Raw genomic sequence first — 24,440 nt, 5'->3', positions numbered from 1 at the left:
CAGGAGTCATGAGGACTGTCTACCCCAAAGTGTTTCAAGTTAGTCCTGCGTCTACTGTATATCAATGTGCTATTCCATTTCAAGGGTAGTGGGTAAAATTGTTCAATTCAGTGGGCAAGTTTAAAGAATGTGACAAGAATCTCACAGACTTTGATGAATGCCTTTATTTTGTTAACATGTTACATCTTATGACACGTACATACAGTAGAATTCCTTTCATCAGATGTCAAATTCTAATCTCTCAATGATAACGCAATAGAATTAGTAGATATACATTTTGTGTCCTTTAAACGTAAGTGCAGAATAGATTGCTTCTCATACTGTTCGCCTTATCCCATTGTGGAGCCCAAACCCAAGCAGCCTTCCCTGCCTAGCACCTCTAGGAACAGAAATTCAGAGAACCCATTTAAGATGAAGAGTGGCTGTCAAAGCCACCCTCATTGGATTACTGCTCTTGATTGATTTTCCATTGATTTAGTGAGGGCACGTTGCATAAGCAAGGGAGTCAAACTTTGCCTGCCCTGTGTTTCCTGCTTAGGGCAACTCACGGATGTCTCCGCAGATGTCTTGGCCACCTGTTACAGTAGGTCAAAAGGAGATTGCTTGGCAGGATTTCTAAGGAGGTTTTCTTTATGGAAATCCCGTTGCAATTCACTTTCTCATTGTTGCTTAAATAAATTTTACACCGGTCCTCAAATAAGCCTCAAATGGTCAAACAAAGAGAAGAGGAACTTTGGTCTGACTGAGGCCACATTGCAGGCTTGTCCCCATCAAACAAACATGGTGCCTTTCACACACAGTAGATATAAGACTTCGGTAGCCTGCTTTATCTACAGTAAGTAGGGTATTTAAAGTTTCAAGCTGTGCAGATCTCAAAAGCCGACTGACAAGTAAACTCAATCCCATCAAATCATCTTATGGTTAGGTACCTGAAGATATTTACAACGCTGATGGAGCCTTACCAAGGATTGCCTCCTAATAGCAAGCACAACAATTTGGGGGGGATTGTAGGTTTCATTTTCACATATTTTACATTTATGTGATGAACTACTTTTCTTTGGAGCATAAACATACATGATACAGTAGCATCATCTCAATTTTATTTAAAGATGATTGAATTGCAATTTATGACACACCAATATATTATCGTCATATATATTACATTTTCAAGTTATTGGGAGAAATGTGCAGTTTAAAATTGAACACAAAGTTTGCAATGGATACCTGATGCTCAAATGTGACTTCGAACCATATCAGTTCATACAATCTAAAGACTTAGGCTTTGAACTGACTCAGCTCCACTCATAAAATACATGAAGTAGAAAATCTCTGACAATCAAAAAATATATACTTTTGCATATCAACATAAATGCAACCTCACAAGGCTCAGGAGTGTGTACACATTTTGAGCATTGCTATTATATTAGCCCTCGGGTAAAGTCAATTGTCATTTGCTAAAACAAGTTTCAAGTTTGAGAAGTTTGAGTTTTTCCTGTTCTAATAAAACAGCTCAGTTATAAAAGTTTGTCCACTGAACTGTCCCCCTAATATCTTTATGGATCATCAGAGTATGGATACAAATGTACAGGGAGATATTTCCCAGAACAGAATACATGTCTAAATATATTAAATACAGTATATGCCATTTGACAGATGTTAAGATGTAATGTTTGTTTCATTACTTGGATTATGTTAGTTGTCGATAAAGTCGTACCTATAGTTATCTGCGAAAGGTAAGCTCTACTTTAAGTGCGCTGTCAAGATATGGTAATGCATCAGCTGCGGGTACATCTGCGATGAGTGTGTCGATCCATCAGGATTGGCTTATCAAGTCCTGAGAATGAGGGGAAGTGATTAAGTCAGTCCACACAGGGACACATCTTCACACGGTCTCCCCACTGACTGCTTGCTGCGCCCAGGGATCCTCTGCCACACGGCCGGGACTGGGGCACAATCCAGGAGGTTAGGCGATGGTGCAGGTCTTGGACTTTCCAACCTCTGCTGCCTCCTCTACTGTTCAAACAGAAAGCAGGACAGCAAGGCAGCAAGCAGCAACAACATACACGACAAGACAAATCAAATTTTTAGATTGATTTGTGTTCAAAGCAAGACAGCAAGCAGCAAGATAAAGAGTAAGAAGGTGGTCTTAGTTTGTTGATAACTTAACTGAGGTATCTTCAGGGGTGGACTGGCCATCTGGCATTTTGGGCAAATGCCAGATGGGCCGGTCCGTTTTCAGCCCTGTCTGACATGTTTAGCCCAGTCCGGTGGCATGCTGTGCCACTGGTGGCTTGGCATCTGTGTGCATGGACAAGCTTTAGGCACTGTGTCTAAAAGAATGGTATGCTATTTACCGGTGTTGCTATTTCTTGGGAGATTGTACAATAGTGTTTCTTGCAAGGTTGGGTCCATTCTGCAAATAGCCCTTTAATTCTAATTCAATTGTTGAATTAGAATTGAATTCGAATTGGCCACAATAGAATATAATTTATATCAAAGTGGCAATCAGCACTTGAAACAATAGCAAAGCGTACACCCCACCCCTGTTATGGTAAAAAGGGATGGGGATGGGGATGGGCCTGGAGAAATGTTACAACTCTGAAATTCATTAACAGAGCTATGGATGCAAGGACTGACCATCTATCATATCACAAATATACTTTTAACCATGTTTTGAGGCTATACAGTGTTTGTTACATTTACTTTGTTTACAGACATTGGATTAAAGCAAGTTTATATTTTGGTTTCGGACAGTTGAACTAAGCTCATAAGGCATTTATAAGTTATATTCTTCAAGAATCAATGGGTATATATAGTTCATTTATGTCCACAAATGGTTGTAGCAACTGCAAATTTAATTCAATAAATATGTTATGGTTAATGTCTTCTATACATCACTATATCACTTTATTAAGCAAGTATGTGGACACCTGCTCTCCGAACATCTCATTCCAAAATCATGGTCATTAATATGGAGCTGGTTCCCCCGTTGCTGCTATAACAGCCTCCACTCTTCTGGGAAGGCTTTCCACTAGATGTTGGAACATTGCTGCTGAGACCTGCTTCTATTCAGCCACAAGAGCATTAGTGAGGTCGGCACTGATTTTGGGCGATTAGGCCTGGCTCGCAGTCGGCATACCAATTAATACCAAAAGGTGTTCGATGGGGTTGAGGTCAGGGCTCTGTGCTGGCCAGTCAAGTTCTTCCACACCGAACTCGACAAACCATTTCTGTATGGACTTTGCTTTGTGCACGGGGACATTGTCATGCTGAAACAGGAAAGGGCCTTCTCCAAACTGTTGCCACAAAGTTGGAAACACAGAATCGTCTAGAATGTGATTGTATGCTGCCGCGTTAAGATTTCCCTTCACTGGAACTAAGGGGCGTAGCACGAACCCTTAAAAACAGCCCCAGACCATTATTCCTCCTCCATCACACTTTACAGTTGGCAGTATGCGTTTGGGCAGGTAGCATTCTCCTGGCATCCGCCAAAGCCAGATTCGTCCGTCGGACTGCCAGATGGTGAAGCTTGATTCATCACCCCAGAGACCGCGTTTCCACTGCTCCAGCCGACAGCTTGTCATTGTGCATGGTGATTTTAGGCATGTGTGCGGCTTCTCGGCCATGGAAACGCATTTCATAAAGCTCCCGGCGAAAAGTTATTGTGCTGAAGTTGCTTCCAGAGGCCGTTTGGAACTGAGGACAGACGATTTTTACACGCTCCACGCTTCAACCCCCGTCGATCCCGTTCTGTGAGCTTGTGTGGCCTACCACTTTGTTTCTGAGCCATTGTTGCTTCTAGACGTTTCCACTTCACAATAACAGCACTTACAGTTGACCTAGGCAGCTCTAGCAAGGCCATAAATTTGACGAACTGACTTGTAGGAAATGTGGTATCCTATGACGGTGCCTCGTTGAAAGTCACTGAGCTCTTCAGTAAGTCCATTCTACTGCAAAAGTTGATCTATGGAGATTGCATGGATGTGTGCTAGATTTTTTTATACCTGTCAGCAACGGGTGTGGTTGAAATAGCCGAATCCACTAGTTTGAAGGGGTGTCCACATACTTTTGTAGATATAGTGTATCTTATCTTATACAAATGTTTAAAAAAAAATTGTGTACATACACTGAGTGCACAAAACATTAGGAACATGTGCTCTTTCCATGACGTAGACTAACCAAGTGAATCCAGGTGAAATCTTTGAACCCTATTGAGGTCACTTGTTAAATTCACTTCAATCAGTGTAGATGAAGGGAAGGAGACAGGTTAACAAAGGTTTTTTAAGCCTTGAGACAATTGAGACATGGATTGTGCATGTATGCCATTCAGAGGGTGATTGAGGCGGCAGGTAGCCTAGTGGTTAGAGCGTTGGGCCAGTAACTGAAAAGTTGCTGGATCAAATCCCTGAGCTGACAATATCAAAATATGTTGTTCTGCCCCTGAACAAGGCAGTTAACCCACTGTTTCCTGGTAGGCCGTCATTGTAAATAGGAATTTGTTCTTATTAACTGACTTGCCTACTAAAATAAAAAAAATGGGCAAGATAAAGATTTAAGGGGGAGTAGGTGTCAGGTGCACTGTTTTGAGTGTGTCAAGAACTGCAATTCTGCTGGGTGTTTCATGCTCAACAGTTTCCCTTGTGTATCAAGAATGGTCCCCCACCCAATGGACATCCAGCCAACTTGACACAACTGTGGGGAGCATTGGAGTCAACGTGGGCCAGCATCCCTGTGGAACATCCCTTTACGAGTCCATGCCCCGATGAATTAAGGCTGTTCTTAGGGCAAATGGGGTTGCAATTCAATATTAGGAAGGTGTTCCTAATGTTTTGTGTACACTCTTGTACACTCATGGGTTGAATTTAATTTAATTCAAAATTGACTCCAACCCTGATTTCTTGGCTGAGACCTGACTGTATTTCAAAAGTTACCTGCTGGTGCTTCAAGCTTCTTTTTCTCTTCTTCAATGGCCGCCATCTTGGCGGCGTGGATGTCGGCCAGCTCTTTCCAGTTCTTTAGGTTGTTGTTCAGCCCATCAAACATTGGGGTGATCTCTACGTGGAACCTCGAGAATTCCTGCACACAAGTAGGCCCCATTATTGCAAGCATTCTCGTGCTCGGGACTGTCACTCAACCTGACATATTCCTCACAGTGCAAAAACATTCCCGCTGTGGAGTTCAGCTGATGCAAACTTGGAGATGGATAGGCTTACTGGTCACTCATGGTGGTCTAAACTGGATGACCTCCTACTGAAGATGACATTGATGGTTCACAGAGACACTGATCTCATCTATTTTTCAAAGGATGATTCCGTTTCCAAAAACAATTGATAGAACATTATACCCAATGACAAATAACACAAGCTGAGTTCTTTCTAATCAACAGATTCCAATGAATTAAGACACAAAACAGGGCTTTGTTGAGCTTCAACCAGCCAGGCAATTACCTTGTATACGAACGCACACACAAACTGAATGAAACCGCACTGCATCTTGGGTAACTCCGCTGCACAGTTTCTGTCCATCATGGGCTGAGGATCAATGAAATTAATGGGGAAGATCAACTCAAACAGAGAACGAACAAAAATTTGTGATTACTCTATAAACATATAGTATATTGTAAAGAAACAGCGGTTTTCTTCACAAACTCACAATGGGTTGCTGATCGAGAACGGACCTTTCCAAGTCACCTTGCTCCCAGAACTCAGCTGCGACCATTAGAGCCACCTAGGAGGTAGATAATTCATAGAAAAGATTGTGTCAGTACTAATTTAAACATCAGAGCATCCTGTGGTCTATATTGTCTTGAGGAAATTGGGATATATATATATTTCTTTGCTGTGTTGTTTTGTTTCATGACATGGTGGACAGAAATAGTATCCACCTTGCTCTGGACCTCCCATGGTTTGGTGATGGCAGACAAGTCACAACCTGTCATCATCATGGCCCTGATACACAAGAAGGTTATATTGTTATATTGATATTATATATTATGTAAAAAACCGAGAACTGCGACAATGTGCACAACTGCCTCAAGTGTAGTAAATCCCTGAGATGGAGGAAAGAATAACATTCCTACTCACATGATAATTTCCTTCCTGATGGCGTTGTTGGAAATGTGCTCGATTTTGTCCTTCTCGGTTTCCATTGGCTCAGTGGCGTTCACAATATTCTGAAACATTGTTCTTTTTCTGGGGGCCAGACCAACAGTCAAGTTAGAACATTGCACACATCAAAAGTGATACTGATTCAGTATATTTAAAAGCAGCTATATCAGAGACCATAACAATTGTTAAAAACCCACTTGAAGTACAAAGCCAGATCAGTGGCAATGATGCAGACGTCAAACAAGTGCTGTACAGTCTCAAATTGGCGCTTCTGGAGATTCACAAAAATGTTCAGGCTCTGAAGGGGGAGTAGAGAAAAAGGTAAGAATTCAACTCCCACAATTACCTTGTATGCAAACGCTGGCCAAAAGTAGTGCACTATGTAGGGGTAGCGGGTAGCATAGCTTTGCCATGCTTGCGTTGCTCTGACTTCCCTTATTTTGCTCTGCTCTGCCTTGCATGCTACCTCAGGGAGTGACGCCCCTGCCCCACGCGAATCTCGGGCTCAGCTGGCTCCGGCTGACAGCACCCGGTTAGGGCCCCCACCCAGGGTTACAGGAAAATATAGGGTAGACTGGGCTCTCAAACCCTGGTGTGCAGCCAGTCTAGGAGATGGACAACTCCAATTACAAAGCCACAAGTCCTCAACAGCTGGCAAGGCGGATACAGGAGTCCTATCTCCTAAACGTCTGGAAAGGTGGATGAAGGCGACAACTGATAACTGGCAAAATTGTATGCACTCACTACTGTAAGTCGCTCTGGATAAGAGCGTTTGCTAAATTACTCAAATGTAATAGGGAACGGGGTGCCATTTTGGCCACAGCCGTAACAGGAGTCGGGGTCTCGAACCTCCTCAGCCATGAGCGTCTTGCTATATTCCAGATGGTGCCTCTCCATGATGGAGGATCCGTGCAGTTTGGCTAAAGGCGATCCACTCCTGCAGGTCAGAGAGAGCGGTAACACAATCATTAGACCCCAAACAACACCTTCCAAACCAAGAACAGACAACTAAACAGTGATTATTTAGGGAGTGGTTTGAGTGCTCATAGGTAAACAGAGGGGGTCTTACTTTGTCTGGTATAAGTTGTTGGTCCCCCTGTGGTCAATATCGTGGCAGAATGCAGCAGCCACCATGGCAAAGGCATCCAGGTCAGAGTAATATTTCCTCAGCCTGCCTGTCTGAAGAAGCAAAAGGGTGGTCTGATTCATTATCAAACTAAATGGGAAGGGTGGGGTGATCCACTATCGAACAAAATGGATGTGTCAGGTGATAGGTCAATTATCATTAGTGGGCAGCCTTTGGTTGGCATCATCAATGTTTCTCTAAATAAATAGGAACTTTGAACTACTCTTCTTTTGGTGATTTAATGTCCAGATATTCTGCACAATCTACACTTAGCCATGTACAGTGCAGTGAAAAGTATTTGCCCCATTTCTAATTTTCTCTACTTTTGCAAATTTTTTGATACAAAATGTTATTAGATCTTCAACCAAAACCGACTATTAGGTGAAGGGACCCTAAGTGAACAAATAACACAACAATTACATATTTATTTCAGAAACAAAGTTATGCAACACCCAATGCCACTGTGGGGAAAAGTAATTGCCCCCCTTACACTGGTTGTGCCACCTTATGCTGCAATGACTCCAACCAAAGGCATAGTGGTGCCCATGTCATCCAAAAAGTTATACTTTTGACTCATCTGTCCATAGAACTTCCTTTCAAGAGTCTTGATGATCATCCAGGTGCTTCCAGGTGCTTTTCGACAAACTTGAGTCAACGTTCTGGACGTTTTGGACATTATGTCTGGCGAAAACCAAGCACTGCATTCCACAAAAAGAACCTTATACCAACAGTCAAGCATGGTGGTGGTAGTGTGATGGTTTGGGGATGCTTTTCTGCCTCAGGACCTGGATGACTTGCCTTAATAGAAGGAACCATGAATTCTGCTCTGTGTCAGAGAATTCTACAGGAGAATGTCAGGCCATCCGTCTGTGAGCTGAAGCTGAAGTGCAGCTGGGTCATGCAGCAAGACAATGATCCAAAACACACAATCAAGTCCACATGAAAATGGTTAAAAAGTAACAAATGTGAAGTTTTTCAATGGCCTAGTGAAAGTCCAGACCTAATCCCAATTGAGATTCTTTGGCAGGACTAGAAACGACTAATTCATGCTTGAAAACCCACAAATGTCGCTGAGTTAAAGCAGTTCTGCATGGAAGAGTGGGCCAAAATTCCTCCACAGCGATGTGAGAGACTGATCAACAATTACATGAAGCATTTGGTTGCAGTCATTGCAGTTAAAGGTGGCACAAACAGTTATTGAGTTATTGTAAGGGGGCAATTACTTTTTCACCCAGGGGAATTGGGTTAAAAATGTAAAAAATTGAACTTTTTTTGGTGAACTCAGGTTCCCTTTATTTAATATTACAATTCAGTTGAAGATCTGATAACAGTATCAAAAATATGAACAAATTGAGAAAATCAGAAAGGGGGAAAATAATTGTTCATGGCACTGTAGGTATCAGGTGGTATTATTGGTACTGAAGGAGTAGAGGGACTCACCTGTAGAAGACAGAACATGGTCTGGCCCACATTGAAGCCGTGTCTCCAGTTGTGGTAGGTGATGTCACGGTAACCTTTCCGGACAGTGTACATCCATCGGGTCAGGGTCTGGTTGTACATGTGGAGAGGAAACAATTAGCCATGACTTTACTAATGATCTATATCAGTGGTTCCCAACCTTTTTCGGGTTACATTACCACCAACAGAATGTTTCTCTACCCGGAGTACCCCTGAAGTACCCCCTCATGGGCATTTTACCAGTAGGCCTATGGTCTCATGAGTCTTCTCAAGTAGTGGATGGTCCTAGTGCCCCTGGTTGGGAACCACTGCTCTATTTGACCAAACCAGTAGGACATGGCCTTGTATTTGGAAAACATTAGGCTCAACAAAATAAATTAGATACCAAAAAGGCAAAAGCTTTGTTAATATATTGAGTCATGTACAGTACATACATTGCATGCATTCTGGGGACACGTAATGTATAATGCTGAGGTCACAACAAAATAAATACCTCTAAATGAACATGATTGTTTTACTAGCCAGGGGCTTCATGACTGACCTCTGCGGGCACTTTGAACTTCTCCACCACGTTCAGCTCAAAGAAGCAGCGAATTCCACACATGATAAGGCCGTGCTCTGTCACAGGGAAGTCACTGAAGGAGAACAGCAGCAGGTCTACGTCTATGGCCACGGGGCAGTTCGATCTCTACAGAAGGGCAAAATAATAGCCATGTATTTATTGATTGATCATTCAAACACCACTCTGGGCTACATTATCACTGTGTCTCTACCCACTTTCACTGACAGTCTTATACATGGGTCTTACCAAGAGCTTGTACATCTCTTTCTGGTCACAGTCCTCTGGTTCGGCATCAAACTTCTCCTTTGTGTTCTGTGGAAAGAGAAAAGGGTGAAATAAAAAAAACATGAGCTGGCACACACCCAGAGAAAACAATTTTATGTAGAGGTCCTGACTAACGGCAGATAAACTATGAGCTATAAAAAAATAAGGAGAGTCGCACACTAATTCTGTTTATATTTATTTTTATAGCTTAAAGAGAAAAGAGTATCAAAGGTTTGTCCCATGAGGCTAGTTTCCTCTATGAATCTAACATGTCTCAGGTCTCACCAGGATACTCTGCATTTCAGTGTTAGTGCATCTGCTCTGACACATGAGCATCTCCTGGGCGATGTCCTTTCTCCACTCCATCCTGTTCAGTCTGTCGTACGTGTCGCAGTTGAGCACCGACCATCCCAGGAACTGAGTGAGGGCCTGGAACAATGCAGACAGGCATTTACCAACTCATACATTCACATGTAACTCGTGACAGAATTTACGAGTGAAGTGGTTGATATGACTGATGTCTATGCACTCACCTCAGTGATCTGTTCGTCGTGCTCATCGAATGGTTTACCATCTTTCCTGTTGAAGAAAGTGGCAATACCCACGATTTCTTCCTTTTTGTTGACGATGGGAAGGGACAAGACGTTCTTGATGACGAAACCTGTCTCATCCACAGCCTCTTTCTGAAAGACAAAACAGCATGAAGTCGATTTGTAAACACTTTGAGAATTATCCCTAGAATATTGCATTTTAAGAATACAACACCAATTTGAGGGCTGGTGGTCCTCTTCAAATAGCACGTGTTGCTGAGGACTCAATATATTGTAACACCAAGGTCATCCTATACCTAATACCATCCATCCAATTGGGGCCCAGACTCCTCACCTGGAAGGTGAAGTAGTCATCTGCGGCAACATTCATCATGTTACAAATCTGCAGGGGAAGAAGAAGACCTATTTCAGTAAAATCCCTGTCTACAGTAGGCCCTACATGCTTGTGGATAGTATATTGTCTGTGGTTAATGTACAGAATACATGCACTCATTCACATCAACTTACAAAGCCATTCTCAGAAACATAGGTGGGGAGCCCACTGACCAGGGCCCAGTGGTCAATAGGAGGTCCCCTGCATGGAACAGAGGGAGGGAGTAAGAGAGTGAGTGATAGGTTTTGGTACTTTGAGACTTTTTTGTGTTCATTCAGAGAGCATAATAATAATAATGAATGATTTCTAACAAGAAGCTACTGGTATTTACGGTATGACTTTGATTTCCTCTTTGGGTCCTTCTAAGAGATAGTCAATAATCTTGTAGAAGATGACTTCCTGCAGACGCACAGAACAACAGTCACCGGCTGTGAGTGTGCCATAGACAAGGCAGTAGAGGAAAGAGCAGAATGCTTGGCGAAAATCATATCAAAGGAAAATCGGTCCTTTACCCTTCCGTCGGGGGTCTTTGGTCCGCTGTATGGCGGTACGTCTCCCAGCTTCACTGGCCACTCATCGTAGAACTCCTGCACGAAGAGAGGGAAGACAGCAGTCAGGACTTCAGTGTATCCATTTAGCAACCACAGAGGGAGCAGATCCAAAATGGCACCGATATCAAGACAGTGACAAAACAGCAATATGCCTCAGCATATTATACACTAGTAACAAACCTTCTCTTTGGTCATGTCCAAGAGGCCCACAGAGTATCTTTCACAATTGAGGTAGATTCTCACAGTGTACAGAGCTTTGTGGAACTGTCTCTCAATGTCTGTCAACTCTTCAAACACTTTGCTGGCAGACCACAGAAGTACCTAGTGAAACAAATGGAGCAAAATTAATCATTTTCTTTAGGGAAAATGTTATAGTGGAATAACATGGCTGTACAGGAAACTTTAACTGACATGATGATATATTATGATGATCATTGATATATTACTGATATATTATACCACTCATCTTATCATCTTATTCTTGTGTCAGACACTAATAGAAAATTACCTTGGTGAACTGTGTCTTTGTATTCAAGGGCCAGCATGATTGACACAGTTGACGGACAGCTCATGTTGAATGATGGGGTTCACTGGATTCTTACCTGACTCCTCCTGGATTCCACGTTGTACATGTATGCAGTGTGATGCTGCAGGGCAATGACGTGTGCAAAGACCATGTACTTGTTCCAGAGCTGAAAACCAAATTCAATGAAATCAATCATCAGTACAGCAGACAGGCATTCATCTGAGGTGATGTCCAGACTACTGATGTCATACATCCCTCACACCGTGCAACATTGAATATGCAGTATCGCCACTTCTCATGATCGAGAGAGAACCTAATAGTTTTGTGGCAGTATCAGTGTGGCTTTTAAACAGTTGAATTATATGGCAAAACAATTTTTTCCGCCTAAATAGACAGAGCAAAACGTAATTACTTTTCATGAGTTGGTCATAAACAACAACTGGTAAAGTTGCATAGTTTTATAAAGGTCTGGAACTCACCTTTCTAGTAAAAATAGTTATTCATTGCTGTGGTGTACTTTGTAGGACACAAGCTCAAGTACAGTATATGATTTTCTTCCTATTTAGAAAAAGTGGGGCATTAGGGCTTGAAATGACTGAAATGCTTTCTAAATATAGCAACAATCACATTATAAATGACTTAATATAAGATTTCACGTTTCTTAGAACTGTAAAATAAATATGATTATACTTAGTGACAGTTAAAGGATTACTATTTTCCAGAAAATTGATCAAGTTTCTATACCAGGATAATTCAATAATAATTTGATAATAGCGCCGTTTTTACGATCCCGTAACTCTATGATTGAATCGTACTACACCGGCTTTGACGCTCGTCGGATGTGTCAGGGCTTGCAAACTATTACAGACTACGAGCTGCCCAGTGACACATACCTACCAGACGAGCTAAATTACTTATATGCTCGCTCGAGGCAAGTAACACTGAAACATGCATGAGAGCACCAGCTGTTCCAGGCGACTGCGTGATCACGCTCTCCGTAACCAATGTGACTAAGACCTTTAAACAGGTCAACATTCACAAGGCCGCAGGGCCAGACGGATTACCAGTACGTGTACTCCGAGCATGAGCTGACCAACTGGCAAGTGTCTTCACTGACAATTTCAACCTGTCCCTGACTGAGTCTGTAATACCAACATGTTTCAAGCAGACCACCATAGTCCCTGTGCTCAAGAACACTAAGGTAACCTGCCTAAATGATTACCGACCCGTAGCACTCATGTCTGTAGCCATGAAGTGCTTTGAAAGGCTGGTATAGGCTCATAACAACACCATTATCCCAGAAACCCTAGACCCACTCCAATTTGCATACCGCCCCAACAGATCCACAGATGATGTAATCTCTATTGCACTCAACACTGCCCATTCCCACCTGGACAAAAGGAACACCTATGTGAGAATGCTATTCATTGACTACAGCTCAGCATTCAACACCATAGTGCCCTCAAAGCTCATCACTAAGCTAAACCCTGGGACTAAACACATCCCTCTGCAACTGGATCCTGGACTTCCTGACGGGCCACCCCCAGATGGTGAGGGCAGGGAACAACACATCTGCTACGCTGATCCTCAACACGGGGGCCCCTCAGGGGTGCATGCTCAGTCCCCTCCTGTACTCCCTGTTCACTCATGACTTCTTGGCCAGGCACGACTCCATCACCATCATCAAGTTTGCCGATGACACAGCAGTGTTAGGCCTGGCAACCGACAACGATGAGACAGTCTATAGGGAGGAGGTCAGAGACCTGGCCGTGTGGTGCCTGGACAACAACCTCTCCCTCAACGTGATCAAGATAAAGAAAAAGGAGGACCGAGCACACCCCCATTCTCATCGACAGGGCTGCAATGGAGCAGGTTGAGAGCTTCAAGTTCCTTGGCGTCCACATCACCAACAAACTAACAACAAACTAACAAGCACACCAAGACAGTCGTGAAGAGGGCACAAAAAAACCTATTCCCCCTCAGGTGACTGAAAAGATTTGGCATGGGTCCTTAGATCCTCAAAAGGTTCAACAGCTGCACCATCGAGGGCAACCTGACTTATTTATATAAACAATGGAATTATTGATATAAAAAACGTGTTTCTCCATTGAATCCCATGGGGAATTATCGATACCAAACATTCCTATAGGATTGTAGGATCTTGTCACCCCAATCAGAATCCTACTACAACATATTTTCTTAATTGAACCCATTAAATGGTAGTTTGTTGTCATTTGTTCTAGTACAAAGAGCAACTGTTGTATATTAATTTCAGTTTTATTCACCACCACAATATGGGAGATATTCAAGGCTGTAAGTTCATTTACAGTCTGACCACCAATACAGTACACCTTTTTCAACAAACTCTCCAACACTCACTTGAGTTATTTGATATGATGCTTATTCATGCAACTTCTTGTTTTTGAATCAGACATTACAATATGACATACAATACTACAGACAATGTTACAATAACACAAGATGTTTGGGGGGGTTTCCCCCTTAGAATGTACAGAATCTTTACATTCCTTATATGCAAATAAAAAGTAGAAGGAAAATAAATGTTTAGGTACAGTAGCACAAAGATAAGCATATATTTAATTTTATATACAGTTGAAGTTGGACGTTTACATACACCTTAGCCAAATACATTTAAACCAAGTTTTTCACAATTACTGACATTTAATTCTCGCAAAAATTCCCTGTCTTAGGTCAGTTAGGATCATCACTTTATTTTAAGAATGTGAAATGTCAGAATAATAGTAGAGAGAATGATTTATTTCAGCTTTTATTTCTTTCATCACATTCCCAGTGTGTCAGAAGTTTACATACACTCAATTAGTATTTGGTAGCATTGCCTTTAAATTGTTGAACTTGGGTCAAATGTTTCGGGTAGCCTTCCACAAGCTTCTCACAATAAGTTGGGTGAATTCTGGCCCATTCCTCCTGACAAAGCTGGTGTAACTGAGTCAGGTTTGTAGGCCTCCTTGCTGCACACGCTTTTTCAGTTCTGCCCACAAATGTTCTATATGATTGAGGTCAGGGCTTTGTGATGGCCACTCCAATACTTTGACTTTGTTGTCCTTAAGCCATTTTGCCGCAACTTTGGAAGTATGCTTGGGGTCATTGTCCATTTGGAAGACCCATTTGCGACCAAGCTTTAACTTCCTTACTGATGTCTTGAGATGTTGCTTCAATATATCCACATAATTTTCCAGCATCAGCCTGGTGTGATCATAAAAACATACAGGAACTCAAGTCCTTCTGTTCACCTGACTTAGAATTCCTCACAATCAAATGTCGACCGTATTATCTACCAAGGGAATTGTCTTCGATTATAATCACAGCCGTATATATTCCCCCCCAAGCAGACACATCGATGGCCCTGGACAAACTTTATTTGACTCTATGCAAACTAGAAAACACATATCCCGAGGCTGCATTCATTGTAGCTGGGGATTTTAACAAGGCTAATCTGAAAACAAGACTCCCTAAATTGTATCAGCATGTTTCCGCTACGGAGCCGCAGTCAAACGACCACCCCTCATCACTGTCAAACGCTCCCTAAAACACTTCTGTGAGCAGGCCTTTCTAATCGACCTGGCCCGGGTATCCTGGAAGGACATCGACCTCATCCCGTCAGTTGAGGATGCCTGGTCATTCTTTAAAAGTAACTTCCTCACCATTTTAGATAAGCATGCTCCGTTCAAAAAATGCAGAACTAAGAACAGATACAGCCCTTGGTTCACCCCAGACCTGACGGCCCTCGACCAGCACAAAAACATCCTGTGTCGGACTGCAATAGCATCGAATAGTCCCCGTGATATGCAACTGTTCAGGGAAGTCCGGAACCAATACACGCAGTCAGTCAGGAAATCTAACGCCAGCTTCTTCAGGCATAAGTTTGCATCCTGTAGCTCCAACTCCAAAAAGTTCTGGGACACCGTGAAGTCCATGGAGAACAAGAGCACCTCCTCCCAGCTGCCCACTGCACTGAGGCTAGGTAACACGGTCACCACTGATAAATCCATGATTATCGAAAACTTCAATAAGCATTTCTCAACGGCTGGCCATGCCTTCCGCCTGGCTACTTCAACCTCGGCCAACAGCTCCGCCCCCCCCCGCAGCTCCTCGCCCAAGCCTCTCCAGGTTCTCCTTTAACCAAATCCAGATAGCAGATGTTCTGAAAGAGCTGCAAAACCTGGACCCGTACAAATCAGCTGGGCTTGACAATCTGGACCCTCTATTTCTGAAACTATCAGCCACCATTGTCGCAACCCCTATTACCAGCCTGTTCAACCTCTCTTTCATATCGTCTGAGATCCCCAAGGATTGGAAAGCTGCCGCAGTCATCCCCCTCTTCAAAGGGGGAGACACCCTGGACCCAAACTGTTACAGACCTATATCCATCCTGCCCTGCCTATCTAAGGTCTTCGAAAGCCAAGTCAACAAACAGGTCACTGACCATCTCGAATCCCACCGCACCTTCTCCGCTGTGCAATCTGGTTTCCGAGCCGGTCATGGGTGCACCTCAGCCACACTCAAGGTACTCAACGATATCATAACCGCCATCGATAAAAGACAGTACTGTGCAGCCGTCTTCATCGACCTTGCCAAGGCTTTCGACTCTGTCAATCACCATATTCTTATCGGCAGACTCAGGAGCCTCGGTTTTTCGGATGACTGCCTTGCCTGGTTCACCAATTACTTTGCAGACAGAGTTCAGTGCGTCAAATCGGAGGGCATGCTGTCTGGTCCTCTGGCAGTCTCTATGGGGGTGCCACAGGGTTCAATTCTCGGGCCGACTCTTTTCTCTGTGTATATCAATGATGTTGCTCTTGCTGCGGGCGATTCCCTGATCCACCTCTACGCAGACGACACCATTCTATATACTTTCGGCCCGTCTTTGGACACTGTGCTATCTAACCTCCAAACAAGCTTCAATGCCATACAACACTCCTTCCGTGGCCTCCAACTGCTCTTAAACGCTAGTAAAACCAAATGCATGCTTTTCAACCGGTCGCTGCCTGCACCCGCATGCCCGACTAGCATCACCACCCTGGATGGTTCCGACCTAGAATATGTGGACGTCTATAAGTACCTAGGTGTCTGGCTAGACTGCAAACTCTCCTTCCAGACTCATATCAAACATCTCCAATCGAAAATCAAATCAAGAGTCGGCATTCTATTCCGCAACAAAGCCTCCTTCACTCACGCCGCCAAGCTTACCCTAGTAAAACTGACTATCCTACCGATCCTCGACTTCGGCGATGTCATCTACAAAATGGCTTCCAACACTCTACTCAGCAAACTGGATGCAGTCTATCACAGTGCCATCCGTTTCGTCACTAAAGCACCTTATACCACCCACCACTGCGACTTGTATGCTCTAGTCGGCTGGCCCTCGCTACATATTCGTCGCCAGACCCACTGGCTCCAGGTCATCTACAAGTCCATGCTAGGTAAAGCTCCGCCTTATCTCAGCTCACTGGTCACGATGGCAACACCCATCCGTAGCACGCGCTCCAGCAGGTGTATCTCACTGATCATCCCTAAAGCCAACACCTCATTTGGCCGCCTTTCGTTCCAGTACTCTGCTGCCTGTGACTGGAACGAATTGAAAAAAATCGCTGAAGTTGGAGACTTTTATCTCCCTCACCAACTTCAAACATCAGCTATCTGAGCGGCTAACCGATCGCTGCAGCTGTACATAGTCTATTGGTAAATAGCCCACCCTTTCTCACCTACCTCATCCCCATACTGTTTTTATTTATTTACTTTTCTGCTCTTTTGCACACCAATATCTCTACCTGTACATGACCATCTGATCATTCATCACTCCAGTGTTAATCTGCAAAATTGTAATTATTTGCCTACCTCCTCATGCCTTTTGCACACATTGTATATAGACTCCCCCTTTGGTTTCTACTGTGTTATTGACTTGTTAATTGTTTACTCCATGTGTAACTCTTTGTTGTCTGCTCACACTGCTATGCTTTATCTTGGCCAGGTCGCAGTTGCAAATGAGAACTTGTTCTCAACTAGCCTACCTGGTTAAATAAAGGTGAAATAAAAAAAAACCAGGGCTGGTAAAACCCTAGATCATTATTATTATTATTATAATAATAATAATTATTCTATTATTGTCTATTATTATTATTATTATTCTAACTTCCGCGACGCATATAAGGCCCTCCCCTGACCCTCCTTTTGGAAAAGCTGACCACGACTCCACGAAACTAAAACAAGAAGCTCCCGCCCTCAGGTCTGTTCAACGCTGGTCCGACCAATCTGATTCCACGCTTCAAGACTGCTTCGATCACGTGGATTGGCATATGTTCCGCATTGCGTCCAACAACAACATTGACAGGGCCTCCCGGGTGGCGCAGTGGTTAAGGGCTCTGTACTGCAGCACCAGCTGTGCCACCAGAGACTCTGGGTTTGCGCCCAGGCTCTGTTGTAACCGGCCGCGACTGGGAGGTCCGTGGGGCGACGCACAATTGGCCTAGCGTCATCCGGGTTAGGGAGGGGTTGGCCGGTAGGGATATCCTTGTCTCATCGCGCACCAGCGACTCCTGTGGTGGGCTGGGCGCAGTGCGCGCTAACCAAGGTTGCCAGGTGCAGTGTTTCCTCCGACACATTGGTGCGGCTGGCTTCCGGGTTGGATGCGTGCTGTGTTAAGAAGCAGTGTGGCTTGGTTGGGTTGTGTATCGGAGGACGCATGACTTTCAACCAAGGATATCGGTTTCTGGTTTGGGAATGTTTTAATCGTTGCTATGGGTACGACATCGTCAATGCACTTTCTAATGAACTCGCTCACCGAATCAGCGTATTCGTCAATGTTTAAAAAAAAAAATGTTTTACTTTACGTTTTTCCCCCAAATTCGTGGTATCCAATGCTTTTAACCAGGGCAAGGTGACCGGAAACATGAACGAATACAAACAGTGTAGCTATTCCCTCCGTCAGGCAATCAAACAAGCTAAGCCGTCAGTAATAGAGACAAAGTAGAGTCGCAATTCAACGGCTCAGACACAAGAGGTATGTGGCAGGGTCTACAGTCAATCACGGATTACAAAAAGAAAACCAGCCCCGTCGCGGACCAGGATGTCTTGCTCCCAGACAGACTAAATAACTTTTTTGCTCGCTTTGAGGACAATACAGTGCCACTGACACGGCCCGCTACCAAAACCTGCGGACTCTCCTTCACTGCAGCTGACGTGAGTAAAACATTTAAAGATGTTAACCCTCGCAAGGCTGCAGGCCCAGACGGCATCCCCAGCCGCGTCCTCAGAGCATGCGCAGACCAGCTGACTGGTGTGTTTACGGACATATTCAATCAATCCTTATCCCAGTCTGCTGTTCCCACATGCTTCAAGAGGGCCACCATTGTCCCTGTTCCCAAGAAAGCTAAGGTAACTGAGCTAAACGACTACCGCCCCGTAGCACTCACTTCCGTCATCATGAAGTGCTTTGAGAGACTAGTCAAGGACCATATCACCTCCACCCTACCTGACACCCTAGACCCACTCCAATTTGCTTACCGCCCAAATAGGTCCACAGACGACGCAATCGCAACCACACTGCACACTGCCCTAACCCATCTGGACAAGAGGAATACCTATGTGAGAAAGCTGTTCATCGACTACAGCTGAGCATTTAACACCATAGTACCCTCCAAACTCGTCATCAAGCTCGAGACCCTGGGTCTCGACCCCGCCCTGTGCAACTGGGTACTGGACTTCCTGACGGGCCGCCCCAGGTGGTGAGGGTAGGTAACAACATCTCCACCCCGCTGATCCTCAACACTGGGGATCAGTTCACCCATGACTGCGTGGCCATGCACGCCTCCAACTCAATCATCAAGTTTGCGGACGACACTACAGTGGTAGGCTTGATTACCAACAATGACGAGACTGCCTACAGGGAGGAGGTGAGGGCCCTCGGAGTGTGGTGTCAGGAAAATAACCTCACACTCAACGTCAACAAAACTAAGGAGATGATTGTGGACTTCAGGAAACAGCAGAGGGAGCACCCTCTGGAGAGGGTAGTAAGTTTTAAGTTCCTCGGCATACACATCACAGACAAACTGAATTGGTCTACCCACACAGACAGCATCGTGAAGAAGGCACAGCAGCCCCTCTTCAACCTCAGGAGGCTGAAGAAATTCGGCTTGTCACCAAAAACACTCACAAACCTCTACAGATGCACAATCGAGAGCATCCTGTCGGGCTGTATCACCGCCTGGTACGGCAACTGCTCCGCCCACAACCCTAAGGCTCTCCAGAGAGTAGTGAGGTCTGCACAACGCATCACCGGGGGCAAACGACCTGCCATCCAGGACACCTACACCACCCGATGTCACAGGAAGGCCATAAAGATCATCAAGGACAACAACCACCCGAGCCACTGCCTGTTCACCCCGCTGTCATCCAGAAGGCGAGGTCAGTACAGGTGCATCAAAGCAGGGGCCGAGAGACTGAAAAACAGCTTCTATCTCAAGGCCATCAGACTGTTAAACAGCCACCACTAACATTGAGTGGCTGCTGCCAACACACTGACTCAACTCCAGCCACTTTAATAATGGGAATTGATGGAAATTGATGTAAAATATATCACTAGCCACTTTAAACAATGCTACTTAATATAATGTTTACATAACCTACATTATTCATCTCATATGCATATGTATATACTGTACTCTATATCATCTACTGCATCTTTATGTAATACATGTATCACTAGCCACTTTAAACTATGCCACTTTGTTTACATACCCTACATTACTCATCTCATATGTATATACTGTACTCTATACCAAATGCAACAGTCCCTCCTGCAGCAAAGCACCCCCACAATATGATGCTGCCACACCCGTGCTTCGACACATTGGTGCGGCTGGCTTCCGGATTGGATGCGCGCTGTGTCACCTAGTCACTTTTTGTGACTAGGGGGCAGTATTTTCATTTTTTGAAAAATAACGTTCCCGTAGTAAATGGGATATTTTGTCAGGATAAGATGCTAGAATATGCATATAATTGACAGCCTAGGATAGAAAACACTCTAAAGTTTCCAAAACTGTAAAAATATTGTCTGTGAGTATAACAGAACTGATATTGCAGGCGAAAGCCTGAGAAAAATCCAATCCGAAAGTGCCTCATGTTTTGAAAGCGTTGCGTTCCAATGCGTCCCTATTGACCAGTGAATGGGCTATTAACCAGATTACTTTTTCTCCGTATTCCCCAAGGTGTCTACAGCATTGTGACGTAGTGTTACGCATTTATGTTGAAGAATACCTGTAAGCGGCTACATTGCGCAACTGGTCACCTGATGCTCTCAGAGTGATTCTCGAGTAAAATACAGGAGGTAGCCATTATTCCAATCGGTCCTACTGAAAAACCAATTGTCCCGGTGGATATATTATCGAATAGATATTTGAAAAACACCTTGAGGATTGATTATAAACAACGTTTGCCATGTTTCTGTCGATATTATGGAGCTAATTTGGAATACTTTTTGGTGTTTTCTTAACTGCAATTTCCGGGCGATTTCTCAGCCAAACGTGAAGAACAAAAGCTATTTCGCCTACAAAAATAATATTTTTGTAAAAAAGGAACATTGCCTATCTAACTGGGAGTCTCGTGAGTGAAAACATCCAAAGCTCATCAAAGGTAAATAAACTTACACAAATGCTTGTCTAGCTTTGGCTGTAAAGCATATTTTGAAAATCTGAGATGACAGGGTGATTAACAAAAGGCTAAGCTGTGTCTCAATATATTTCACTTGTGATTTTCATGAATAGGAATATTTTCTAGGAATATTTATGTCCGTTGTGTTATGCTAATTAGTGTCAGTCGGTGATTACGCTCCCTCATGCGGGATGGGGAGTCACTAGAGGTTTAAGAAGCAGTGCGGCTTGGTTGGGTTGTGTTTCGGAGGAAGCATGGCTTTTGACCGTCTCTCCCGAGCCCGTACGGGAGTTGTAGCGATGAGACAAGATAGTAACTACTAACAATTGGATACCACGAAATTGGGAAGAAAAGGGGGTAAAACATTTTTTTTTAAGAATGTAATGTAATGCCCATCAACAAAATCAATACAAATCGTATAGGAGAAAAAAAACATTGAAATTCTACAGGATTCTGGGTGGCTCACTTGATAGAGCATAGCACTTCCAATGCCAGGGTTTTGGGTTCGATTCCACGGGGGACCAGTATGAAAATGTATGCACTTACTACTGTAAGTCTCCCTGGGTAAGATTATCTGCTAAATGACAAAAATGTAAATAGAAAAATCATATCTGATTTTGGAACTAGTCCGATTGGATTAAATCCTTAAGGATTTTATTTCGATTTCTAATTAAACATTTTTAGTGTTAGTGGTTTTTTTTTGACTACGGAGATATGGGGCTTTCTGACACTATAAGACACGGGACCCTACGACGTTCACAGAGCGATTTGTCCACCAAAATGTCAGTCGGAACCGGTCCAGAACCACCCAAATAGGGGACTTAACATCATGAATATTGATTACTGGGGTAATATAGGCTATACAGTATCTGTATATGTCATGTGCTGTGTGAATTGTGCTATTATGTATTAATTGTACATATTAAAAAAAAGTTATTCCCATAATTACTAACACTGAGAAACCTTTCTAAGACTGGTATTTTTCTTTTGAGAGCTCAGGACTTACTTCCTCGTCGGCTTTTGAGAATTCTTCGGCCCCAATTTTGTTTAGTGCCATTACAACACCAAGGCATTCTTTATCAGCCATGATGGGGTATGTGAGCATGTTTTTGGTTTTGTATCCTGTCTGCTTGTCCACAAAGTCACTGAAGCGGTTATTCTGGAAGTGAAAAAGAAAACAGTATATTGGATCAAGACATTAGCTGCGTTCACACTGCAATAAAGCCCAGGTCTAACAGACTCCTTAGCCCTGGGCAAAGATAATGCCATGTGGAAAGGCCTATTGAGTAGAATTAACAGTCGCTAGATAAAAAAACGACCCCTGCTAGCTATGGTTTTTGCAGCCTGCACATAATGGATGTCATGTAAATGGCCCAATTCTATAACCATTGTCTTAAAAGTAATAAAGATGATTTTCAATCAATGAAAATATCATGGGCTAATCAAACGAGAAACATTATGAAAATGGCTAAAAAAAGCATAGATTGAACCCCTACTTGAATTCTGTAGTTAATTTATACATGTAATAAGGGTGTTCATCCAGTAATCTACAGTATGTTGACCAATTGCAAATACAGATTTGTTTTAGCTGGTTGGCATTTATTGTCATAAATCTTGTCCTGGAGGCAGCTCTGCAGAATGGTCACTAGCTGGCACAGCCACAAATGTAAACCTCACCCCAACCTTAACCACACTGCTTACACTAATGCCTAACCCTAACCTTACTGTAAGTTATGTCCAAAAAGCAAATTTTAGTTTAATGAATTTGTACGATATAGACAATTTTGACTTTGCAGCTGGCCCATCTAGCAGAACTCGCTCAGTTTGCCTCCAGGGCAAAATTCATGACAATAAATGTCAACCTGTCGTCCATACTGTAACATCAACATCTTTGCAGTCATACAACTGGACATTTTTGTTTTGAATATGATACAATATATTATCATGATGACTTGAATTAAATTATACAAATATATATTATACATTAATGTATTCAATTAGCAAATCAACCAGATAATGACACTTGTAGGGCTTCTGGAGGTAAAAGCAATTTTCTGCACTACACAGGGGAATAACAGCCATTAAAACCACAATTTTATTGTAGAAACTCAGTGGTCAACATTAACATTTAGAATGAATCCCTCATTCCATCATACTTGTAATTTCACGTATACTTGTTGAAGCTGACTTTACTGTACACCTAATCAGACTAGGAAGTTTGCCTTGGTCAGACTTCTGGATAATCAAAACTATTAGGCAACACCATCAAGAAATCCATCAAGTGAATTTAACAAAAAATTTAACAAAAAAAAATAAAAAAATTAACAACAATCATTAAACTTCATGGGCTTACGCCTTCAGAGACATGCATGAACACTTTATATTTCTTTAACTATCTTCTCAAATCTGCATCAATTAAAATGTCTAACGTATGTGAGAAACAAAATACATTTTTAAGAATTTTGATCTGACACAAACAATTGTGTGTAAACTGCGACTGCTTTTGGACATTTTATGGGTGCTTTGGTGGCGCATGTACAATCTTTACACACACTTTGGCGGGTGGGCACCTGCTGACAATGGCACTCACCTTGGTAACATCCGGAATGTTTTGCATCTTTTTGGAGTGCGCTGTGTATCCAACTACACCCATATCGATTGGAAACACAATCTCACCAGTGGGGTTGACGAGGTTCTCCTCAAATTTGGTGCCAGGGGTGACATTGAAGAGCATCGTTGTAAGCTCCGGTATTCCGTTTCTAGATCGAAGATCAAAGTAACTGCACCGGTCGGCGTTCAAAATCATGCAAACTCTCTGCAGGACCTTGTGCAATGCTTTTTCCATAACGATTTCTGATTGCATTTCTTTGACAAGGTCAAAGATGAGGTTGGCCTCCTGAATTTGGGAGACATCTTTGAACGAAGTCAGATCTTTGATCTCAAGATTTTCTGTGAACGCTGTAGAGATTAATTCGGGGCGCAACTTTTTATCGAAGTACTCTTTAGCGAACTGGGGATTGTTCTCCAGGTACTTTTCCACACTATCCTTGTCTCCCATTTTGAATGGTTTGCTTTTCCCTCCCTTCTCTTACAGACGCATCACACGGGAAAGTCGAAAGGGAAGTGTAAAAGGTGCTTAGTTAGTGGCCTCCGTTTACGCCGACGTGCATCCTCTGCTGTGGTCCCAGACAAATCACCAAAACGTCCTGTACTACGCTACAAGCTGACTGAATGT

General features: G+C 43.2%; 1 protein-coding gene across 2 annotated transcripts; it reads right to left on the bottom strand.

Moving 5' to 3' along the window:
* Positions 1-144: 144 nt before the first annotated feature.
* Positions 145-24,440, bottom strand: pde6c (phosphodiesterase 6C, cGMP-specific, cone, alpha prime). 2 transcript variants are annotated; one of them, XM_020460749.2, is made up of 22 exons: positions 23,796-24,440; positions 22,212-22,364; positions 11,595-11,684; positions 11,173-11,313; positions 10,954-11,028; positions 10,773-10,840; positions 10,576-10,642; positions 10,403-10,450; positions 10,051-10,200; positions 9,803-9,946; positions 9,500-9,565; positions 9,233-9,379; positions 8,674-8,781; positions 7,177-7,286; positions 6,957-7,044; positions 6,305-6,405; positions 6,084-6,191; positions 5,885-5,948; positions 5,653-5,727; positions 5,448-5,531; positions 4,932-5,076; positions 145-2,013 (listed from the first exon to the last, which is right to left on the bottom strand). In XM_020460749.2, exons 1-22 carry the CDS (start codon positions 24,261-24,263, stop codon positions 1,964-1,966), a joined length of 2,550 nt encoding a protein of 849 aa, XP_020316338.1. In that variant the 5' UTR covers positions 24,264-24,440; the 3' UTR covers positions 145-1,963. The 2 variants fall into 2 exon arrangements, with proteins under 2 accessions (XP_020316338.1, XP_031660827.1); XM_031804967.1 differs by having other exon boundaries at positions 147-2,010.

Source organism: Oncorhynchus kisutch, linkage group LG25 (genome assembly GCF_002021735.2).
Source record: "Oncorhynchus kisutch isolate 150728-3 linkage group LG25, Okis_V2, whole genome shotgun sequence".
Classification (NCBI taxonomy): Eukaryota; Metazoa; Chordata; class Actinopteri; order Salmoniformes; family Salmonidae; genus Oncorhynchus; species Oncorhynchus kisutch.
This window is presented reverse-complemented; position numbering and strand designations above follow the sequence as displayed.

Coding starts and splice junctions, on each gene's coding strand:
- pde6c (XM_020460749.2), bottom strand. CDS start 24,263: ATGGGAGACAAGGATAGTGTGGAAAAGTACCTGGAGAACAATCCCCAG. Junction 10,841..10,953: donor CAAAGACCCCCGACGGAAGG/GTAAAGGACCGA, acceptor GTGCGTCTGCAG/GAAGTCATCTTCTACAAGAT. Junction 5,532..5,652: donor TTCTCGATCAGCAACCCATT/GTGAGTTTGTGA, acceptor ATTGATCCTCAG/CCCATGATGGACAGAAACTG.